The following is a 9,978-nucleotide window of genomic DNA, read 5'->3' on the forward strand; positions in this document are numbered from 1 at the left end:
AATCGACAGCAAACTTGAGGATTCTGGGCTGATTCTGGGACACCGGAGTCACTGATGCCAATAGCTCTTCTCAGCAAAATACCTATGCTTACCATTTTCACCGCTTACAGCATTCCTTATGTCACAATAAAGGAAACCTTTGTCATGTTCGCACAAATGATTTCACATTCTCAAATCAAAGCCAACACTGCAGTGAGGAGAGCTTTTCTACTTTATTACAAAGAGAAGAAGCCTTTATGTGGTCAGAAAATACAAGATTGATCTTTTTCTTCCTATGAAACGCTGCTGTTCAAACAGCCAGAGTGAATTGTCTCAGTTCACTTCTTTAAGTCCCATCACGTTCACTTGGGTATGGATGTCCTTGGCTGCTGAAAATCTGGCCCTTTAGTGCACAGGGCGACAATGGAGTCCCCTGACCAGCAGTTCCAGAATGTCCCATTTTCATATATTGCATCCATGCACACCTCCTAAAAATGAGGTACAGCAGGGCAAACATTTCCAAAATAGGTGTCATATATATAATATATACACATTCGTACATACATACCTTTATTCATGTGATGTCCAAAAATTTAAAAAAAATGTACACATTTATTACAAAATCGTAACAAAGACTGGACAGTGTTTTGCTCATTCTGGAAAGATGAAGCTCAGTAATAACACAACTCTGGAAATTGTCCAGAGGTTGCGGCAATCTCTTTTTCTTCTAAATAGTGAGTTCTTGTCTGCCCATTCCCTGTCACGGGGGCCTGTAGATCTTTGCACTGCAATGAGACACAAACCCCACTGGCTGAGAAGGGGCTGAACAAGGCCTAAAATCGCCTTTCAAAACAGAATGGGAGTAAAATGAATGAAGCTGACCTTGCCCATCTTTCCAAATGAAATACGAGAAGGATCTTCACATAAAAATGAACAAACATGTGTTTCTTTTATTACCAATAGTGCTACAATGAACAATGCAAACTTTGCTGTCTAATTTGTTTTTTTCCCCCTCTCTCTCTCTCTCTTCCTTTGTACATTTTGGAAAAGTGGTAAACTTGTACTGGTGTGTACGGTGAACAGACCTAGGTCTGTCTGCTGGCATAAAATGAAAACAAAAACAAAAAGAGGAAAAAAAAAAAAATACAGACCCTGCTCAAACTAAAGAAACAAATGACAATTCTAGTTGTTGGGCAGCACATAATTAGTAAGGCAGGACCTCAAGTGATGATCCCTTTGCATGAGACAATTGCCAGATCCTCAAGGAATTAAAACCAGGATGCCTGAGCCACATCAGTTCTGCAGTTGAGTATTGTGCTGAGACAGCCATACCCCATGAACAGGGAAGTCTTTAGAAGGCTTGCTGAGCAGGATTGTAATTGAAGGTGGATGGCAGATGAGGCCTTTCTTCTAGCTTGTCGTATTCCAAGTGGAACTCCTGAAAGGGGGACGGAAAAAGGCAGATTGGAGTGAAAAATGAAAGGCTTGTAATTGTCCAAAAGAAAATGACACAATAACAAATGTAATTTACAATCATTTCAAAAGGAAGTTTTTATTTTTTGGAGACTTTGTAAGGTAATAGCTAGGATATCCAAAGTCTTGTTCACGATGGGCCAGATTGTTTCCTGCATGTGTTGAAGGGCCAGACAGAAGTCGCAACTAAGCTATAAGCATGGATTAAAAGGGGCTTGAACCTGAACTCCAGGCAGATTAAAAAAGTAAAACGTCAATTAATGCGGGTATGTGGTGCATCAAATAATGTTTTAAAAAAAAGCAATTAGTGTAAGTACCTGAATTTGACTTGGTATCAGCCTCTTGCAATCCCCTGTACAGCAGAGCTCAGACTGGAGAAGGAGAAGCAGAACAAGGAGCCAGTCAGTTGTGCTGCAGTGAGCATGTGCTAACAATGCACATTGATAGGAGGAGAGAACAGAATGAGAGAGGGATCAGCTCATCAGTCTGTTGCTGCTCCTCCACTATCCAATCACAGGCTGGGGGAAGGACAAGACCTAGTTGTATAACATAACTGCAGTAGAGAAAAAAATCTCCAGGCTGGCTGTGCTGTCTGGGTAAATCTCAGGACTAGATGGACACAAATACAAATCCTTTGGCAAGTAAAACAGCTACCACATATACATTTCATCTGTGTATTTAGTGGTTTGCCTGGAGCCCATCTTTGAATAGCAAGTCAGTCATATCTGAGCGCCACAATGCCCTATTATCCATCAGTAAGATGCCATCTTACCCAATAAATATCAGCACACACAGTCATAAAGGCTGTGTTCTCAAAGCAATATCAATGTGCTCTACTAATCCATTACCCCATGTCTGTTGCACATGTCAACTCAAAAAGCTACGCTATTTATTGGGAACCAGAATCCCCTCAATTCCCATTTGCCCAAAAAATATAATACAGACCCAAGGTAGGGAAGTCACTGTCAGCAATGGCAGCCGTCATATTTGTTATTGCAGGTTTTCTTAAACCTAACTGCTCAGATGTCTTTGAGCAGCAGTACAGTTATCGCAGTCATTTCTGATTTTATTTTTAAGAGCAAAATGAAAGTAAAATGTTTACCTTATTAAATGATATATTTTCTACTTGTATTGGATTACACAGAATCAGGCTCCTCCATAATTAAGCTTATTTGATTTGTGGCACTAATTGAGGAAGCTGTATCAAGGTAATTTGAATTACTGGATCTTTGAGTTAAAGCATTTAGGTATTTGTGGCATAACGATTGCTCAAAGCTAACAATTGAAATCTTAAAAGGAGAACTATGAGATGAGTGATTTTCACTCACCTCATAGTTCTAGCCGACCTGTGACAATGAGACTGTCACAGGTCAGCTCAGTAGATCGGGAGGTGAGCGAACACATACCGGCGTTCGCTCACCTCTCGATCCTGTCACGGCTCTCTGCCGTGACAGGGGAGGGGCTGGATTCCCCCCTCCCCGCCAGCGCTGACTGGCGGAACGGAGGGGGAGGGGGCGGGTACAGCTGGCTCTGCCTCTAGATAGGCAGAGCCAGCTGTCAGTCACGCAGCTGGGCGGATCCCGGCACAATTGTCGTGATACGCTTCTGCTGCGGCGTCTCAGTATACCGCGAGCAGCTGCACGCGGTATACTGCGGCGTCTCAGTATACAGCTCGCTGTATACTGAGCCTAGGGTGACGAGAGGACGCTAGTTTGTGTCCTCCCGTTACCGTAAGGAGAACTATGGGGAAAAGACTAAAGCCCATAGTTCTCCTTTAAATAAAAGCAATAATAATTTCAATGGGCCAATATTGTCCTTCAAATAAATAAAACGTGCAACAGTTCTGGTCTAACAACCTGGATATAAAGTCCTCAATTTCCATGGATCAAACTAATCTATGGCTTATTCAGCAATGTATGTATTCCATGAAGCTAACAGTTAAAGTATATTCATTAATATGTTTCAAGAACTCCAGGACAAAAAAAAATCCATTAACCCTTGCAGCGGAGCCGCTAGTTTTTGTCTAGGCAAAAATAAAAAAAAGTTATAATAACCCGATGCTGTGAGTCAGCTCGTTCTTAGACCATTCCCTAGAACCTTTCTCCCCCTGCAGCGGTTTAAGGTCCTGTAAATCATCACGTCTATACACAGTGTACAGATGTGAAGATGCTGAGGAAGATTTCAATGCTGCAGTGTAGGATGAAACAGGCTGGAGGGAGTGCTGCAACAGATGGTAGGCTTGGAGCTTCGGGTGAGTATAGCTATATCTTAGCACCTAGACAAAAATAAGTAATTAACCCTTGCAGTGCAGGGGTAGCACCACTACAAGGGTTAAGAAAAAGTTTTCCAGGAGATCTTCTTTAAAAAGGGGTTTTCCACCTTCAACCTTCCAATGTGCTCTTATACCAAAAAAAAAGATCAGTTGTGCATAGTACGGCTCAAAAGCAGTTTCAGCGGCAGGGGTGCCTCTGCGTTTTGTTCCCATGACAGAGTACCATCAAGCATAATGTTGACTTATGTACACTTCTGCTGACCTCCTCCTGAAAAAAAGTATTTACTGGCTATGTATGGCTTCGATACAATCAAAGTCATTGACCCAGAATGGGCAGGTACAAGCAACGTAGGGGCACAAATAGCCAAACCAAATGTAGACGTCACCTGCATGTATCTTTACCCACTAGAGCAGGGTTTCTCAAACAAGGTTCTACACACGTGTGTCAAACTCAAGGCCCAGGGGCCGAATCTGGCCCACCAGGCCATTTCCTAGACTTCTACTTTCAGATCTAGGTATTAAGCTATTACTAAAACCAGTGATAATCGAATTCAGAGGCAATTATGATAAAGATTAGATACATTTATATAGTCTTACAGATACCTTTGAGGGCAACCATAATGTTGATGTGGCCCACGATTAAATTGAGTTTGACACCCCTGTTCTACAGTTATTAATGCTCCACTGCCAGTGGCTACCTGGGGAGCTAGAAAGTCATTAGCCTTCCCTGACAGTTTAGAGACTAGAAGCTGGTAAGTATGTGTGGATGATGTGACCGAGGAAAGTGCATCATTCCTGGTATTGGATTTCTGGAGGTCGTTTAGGAACCAGGAAGAGATCTACAACCTTCTCAGGCACAAATGAGTGGCTGCAAAATGGTAATGGCCAAAATAGGGCAGGTAAGAGCCACAACACACTGCACTTCCCTGGACACTAACTGCTCAAACCAATCATAATATTTACCTATCATATTAACTAGGGATGCACCGATCCCGATACCAATACTCACTCAAATACTTACCCCCGATACCGAAACTTCCGGTGAGAGGGAGATTTCCTGACTGGCAGTACCATGAGAGAACATGGAGCTGGCTTCCCGGCCAATCAGGAAGCCGGGCGGCAGGTAATGAATGACCTGCTTCTCGATTGGCAGAGAAGCTGGCTCCATGCTGTTTGGCCAGCACAATGCTGATTGGCATGGAAGTCTTCCCAGGCAAATCAAGAAGCCGGGCATTACCCGCCACCCGGCTTCTTGATTGCCTAGGAAGCTGGCTGCATGCTAGCGGAAGTATCAGCATAGGTACTCAGTATCGGCGAGTACCGAAAGATAAATATCGGTACTCTATGCTGAAAAACTGGTAATCGGTGCATCCCTAATATTGCTCAATGTGTGCCTGAGAGGGATTGCAACGCTACAGATCTGTATATATGTCAACCAGTCTTTGACACTTGCTCCAATGCAAAGTTAAAGGTCAAGTTCACCTTTTCAATACAATACACTATGTTGTCAGGCAGCCCTAATGTGTTCAAAAACACTGTGCAGCTTAAAAATATTGTATTTAGTTTAAAAGGTACAGGCATAGGCCATTAGCTGTGCCCCTGAAGTCTGCTTGTAAAACTCCTACTGTAGAGATCAGTCATATCCTGGCTAGAATCTGGGATATTCTAGACGCTGGACGTTCATCCGGAGCATTCAAAAATGGAGCATTGTGCAGTGCACACCTCACCTCCACCTGCAGTAGCAGCATTGAGCTCAGCTACTGCAGTAACTGAAGAAAAGAAAATAGCTAATTTATTTACTCTAATTGCTGTGTGCTTCACCTAAAGGTTTAGCAGAGTTTGCTGGTTCTGATACAGTATATGTGCACTTACAAAGACCAGAAGAATGCACTTGGAGCTATAATGACAATCAAGGGTATCTCAGGGTTGAAAAAAGTTATTTTCTCCAGTTTTTGCACAATAAAGAACTTAAAGACAAAGTTATTTCATTCGTTTTGGATAGCGAGGGTAGAACTGTAAAACGTACAGATTAAATTATTTCTCAACCAAGTTTGCAGATAGGGATGCACAGATACTAGTATCGATGCCAATACCGAGTATTTGGGCTGATACGTACTACCGACACAGGAACGTCGGGTTAGAGAGATTTCCTCTGTCCAGCAGTCCCGGAAGAGAACATGGAGCCGGCTTCCCGGGCAATCAGGAAGCTGGTAATGACTCGTCGGCTAGCTCTCCGATTGGCCATGAAGGCGGCTCCATGCCATTCGGCCGGCATGATGCTGATTGGCCGGAAAATCAGCATCGAGCCCGCTTCCCCGGCATTTAAGCAGCCAGGCGGTGGCTAATGACACACCTCCCGACTCCCTGCTTGGCCTGGAAGCTGGCTCCATGCTAGCGGGTGTACCGAAAAAGAAAATAATATTTGCACTCGATACTGAAAAAACGGTATCTGTGCATCCCTACAGGCTGGCATTAAAAACACTGCATCTCAGATCCCAGCTAGCAGTACAGATAAAGCAGGCTCTTAAACCACCAGCTGAGAGGTAGAGAGTAAAACAGTGTTGGTGCTGAAAGGAAGGTCAAGCAGACCCATGCAACACAAGTAAGCACAAGCACATCTTTACAATCAAACAATATCAAACTCAAGGGATAGAATTTTTGAGAAATAACCACATAGCCAATGCATCTCCTAATAAAAGCGTGGAGTGGCAGTAAGAGGAGAATCTAACCAAGACCACACTTTATGGAATTTGAGTGGACAACCTCCACTCAGGTAATTTGCTTCATAGGAGGCGTATGATGTAGTTAAAGATATCCAGAAAACTAGCATAGCAGAGTTAGGTTTTTGCCAATTGCATGCAATGACTTTTCTGGCATCCAATGTAAGAAAAACGTTGGCATTCTGCAGTTTTGGAGTTGCTTCAGAAACGTGCTGGGGTTAAATAGATACAGTGTGCAAGTTTAAATCATATTAGTTGGTTGCTTGCGAATACCAACTGTACAAAATGGCAGGGCCACATCTCCTCTAGATCCTCGTTGTCCAGGAAAGGTGCTTTTAGTTTCCATTTAGCAGCACATCTATCTAACAATGGGCCAGTAGATTTTTTAATCTGTTTGTAGATATTAGATAGTGGTTTAAGGTATGATCTCTGAGCATATTTTCAAAGTCATAACACCATCTTTGCCACATTCTGTGGCATACGCATGCCTCAGTTGGAAATATTGGAAAAACAAACGGTTTTGCAATGAATACTGTTGCTTAATTTATCAGATGAAATAAGATGGTTCCCGTCTGGAATATGACTAAAGGTTTTAGTACCTTTGCACATCCAAATGACTGAATCAGGGATTTTAAAAAAAGCAGGAAAAATTATTCCACAAGGGAGCGTGTAGGGATCTGTGCACATCTGGAACTTTCTAATGGAGTAGGTCTGTTTCAGGACCTTTGTAAGTATCTTTAAAAGTGAAATGGACCTGTATGAGGAGCACAAGGGATTCTTTACCTGACTTGTGGATTAAAGTCACATGTGCTTCATACCCTGAGGGAGGGAATTGTCATCAAATTTACATTTGGCATATAAGAATTCTAGTGTAGGGTCCATTTCTTCAGCATAACATTTAGTCCATTATTTTTGTAGTATGAGAGGACCTGGAAATTTGTTACTAAGGAAGGAGTTGATGGCCCTTGTCATCTCCTCCAGAGTAATGTCTACATCGAAAAATTGTCTGTTAATTTAACAAGGAGTAGTATGTCTAGCAGGGATGCAAGTTCAGTTTTGTCATCAGACATGATCTGGCAGGCCCCCTGTAGATACTCAGCTGCAACTACCCTGTTCAGTACATCTCTACTACAGAACCCTAGGCCTGTTTAGCCAAAACTGTATGCAGAGGAAAAGCAGGAGTAAACTGGCAGTAGTAGGGTGTTTTCAACACCATGATGCCTCTAGAGTGGCCATTTCTGTCCAGTTTCTCAGATCTTTGGAATGTTCTCTATTTGAATCAGTGGCGTCTATAGTCAGGTCAAGAGTGGCAATAAAATCACTTACTATTAACCCCTTCGTGACGGGAGACGTACACTGTACGTCCAGCCACAAAGGGACCAAATGACTTGTCACGTACACTGTACGTGACGAGTTATTTGCTGCTTTAGAGGGCTGTTAATCGCTGAGAATCAGCTTTTAACATTCATTAATGGCTGCCCTTACTACAGAGGCATTCATTAATGAAAGGGTTAACCTTTTTCAGACACCCGATACCTTAATATCGGGTGTCTGAGAGTCAAAGCAAAGCGGACACAGATGCCGGCTTTTGCCGGCATTCTGACAGCTCGTATAGATCGAGAGATATCTCTCTCAAGCTATACTGGCTTTTTTTTTTTTCTTTCATGAATAGATACAAAATGTGTCTATTCCTACAATGTATCTATTCCTGGAAGAAGAATGTTTGTTTGCTGATCGTTGTTGCAACAATCAGAAAACCTTTAGTAACAGCTGAATCCTGAACTGCTGCAGGATCAGTGTCACTAACTTATTATCGGCTGTTCTGAAGTTTGAAGCAGCCTGATAATAACCAAAAATTTATTAATTTATCATGCAGTAACAGTGAGATTAATTCACAAAATCGGCTTGATATAATTAAATAAATAAAATTTTTAAGTTAAAAAAAAAAAAGTGAAAAGTGTAAAAAAAAAAAAAAATTGTGAAAAGTGTAAAAAAAATAAAAAAATGTGTAAAAAATAAAATAAAATAAGGGACAAATAAATGAATGTATTTATTGCATTTTTTTAGCTGTGCTGGTTTTGTAAAAAAAATACTACAAATCAAAACTGGGAAAAAAGTGTTTTTTTTAAACGGTTTTTTCCTCTTTTTTTATATTTTATTTGTCCTAAGTGAGGCGTTAGACGCACATATGTGATATAAATATGTAGCCCTATCTGTCCTCTAAAAAACAATATATAATATGTGTGGGTGCACTTTGTAAGAAAGTATATTACTGACGTGGAAGAATCACACAGCAAAAATATCAAAAGTGTGTCAGTCATTTACGAACAGAAACTAAAAACAAGCTCAGTCATGAAGGGGTTAAAATGTGAAATCTCCTGGGACATTATATATACAATTTGAGAGTTGAATAGAAGGAGGTATTTATATATTAATAAAGGTGTACAATGGTGCTCTAATTTCAAGGAGCACAGTCACATACCTCCTTTCAGGGTCCAGGAACACATAAGACAAAATACAGTTTAAAGATTTGCAAATTCAAATTGATACCCCTCTAGCATATACTCAGTATGGAGCATGTTTTGCTCTCTTGACCCTAGGCCTTTTCAGGTGACAACATTATGCCACCTGTCAAGCGTGTCTTGCAGAAAATGGAGAGGGCGAAAATGCTCAAACATGGTAGCTCTTTTAAATTTGGAGTTCAAACTAACTGTACAACAATAGATAAGATTAAATGAGGGTGCAGGAAGGGAGGAGAGCTCAGCCTCCTGTGACAGCGCGGCCCGTCTCCGCCCACACACCGCTGTGATAGGAGGCTGAGCGGTGTGGGAGGAGACGCCGGCCGCTCGCAGCGCTGACCCTGGACCCTTGTGGGTCCTGGGTCAGTAACGAGTTCCACAAAAATCAAAAATCACCAGTTCAGGCCCCCCTCTCTGGAAGGCCTACGACACGGATATTTTTCCAGCACATCTTGTTCTCCGCATCCTTGACTTGATCTGAGAGTAACTTCACTGCACACTGAAGTTCAATAATAGTGGTGTTATGAGTGATAGTGGTATCCTCCACCACTGAAATCCTGCTCCGTCTCAACCCCCTAGATTTTGCTGAGATCCTGGCTTACAAGGGTACACACAAACATTTTTGTCATGAGTGTGAATGTATGTGTTTTGGGTGTCATCTGACATATCTGCAGACACTGGTGAAACAGATCTCAGGCTCTGAGAGGATTCTGCCATAGTGTAGTTGGTCTGTGTGATACTACAGCACATGCAAGGTCTGCAGGTGCCTGAGCACACAAACAGGCTATGGGCCTGCTTTTTAGTCTCAGCAAGCAGTTCCTGCTTTTTCTGGAAAGCATATCTTGTGGTCTGGCAGCTCTTCTATAGGAAAAGATATAAATATATAGATATATCTCTTTATATATAGGTTCACTCTCGAAAGCTTGTCTTGTATATATTTTGTTAGTCCAATAAAAAAGGTATCATTGCACACTGCAATACTGCGTTTTTGTCTTTTTTGATTATAAATATATAT

The 9,978-nt window shown here is 41.8% G+C and overlaps 1 protein-coding gene across 4 annotated transcripts in view; it reads right to left on the bottom strand.

Moving 5' to 3' along the window:
* Positions 1-988: 988 nt before the first annotated feature.
* The window catches only part of CNOT2 (CCR4-NOT transcription complex subunit 2), a 76,708-nt gene continuing 67,718 nt past the window's right edge, over positions 989-9,978 (bottom strand). For 3 of the 4 annotated variants that reach the window (XM_018576383.1, XM_018576384.1, XM_018576382.1), the window contains 2 exons: positions 1,770-1,823; positions 989-1,417 (listed from right to left, as the gene is read on the bottom strand). In XM_018576383.1, coding sequence (XP_018431885.1) covers positions 1,331-1,417; positions 1,770-1,823 — 141 coding nt within the window. In that variant the 3' untranslated portion in view covers positions 989-1,330. The remainder of the gene's footprint in view (positions 1,418-1,769; positions 1,824-9,978) is intronic. The other variant, XM_018576385.1, reaches the window with a different exon arrangement.

Source organism: Nanorana parkeri, unplaced genomic scaffold, assembly GCF_000935625.1.
Source record: "Nanorana parkeri isolate BGI_ZX_2015 unplaced genomic scaffold, ASM93562v1 scaffold65, whole genome shotgun sequence".
Lineage (NCBI taxonomy): Eukaryota > Metazoa > Chordata > Amphibia > Anura > Dicroglossidae > Nanorana > Nanorana parkeri.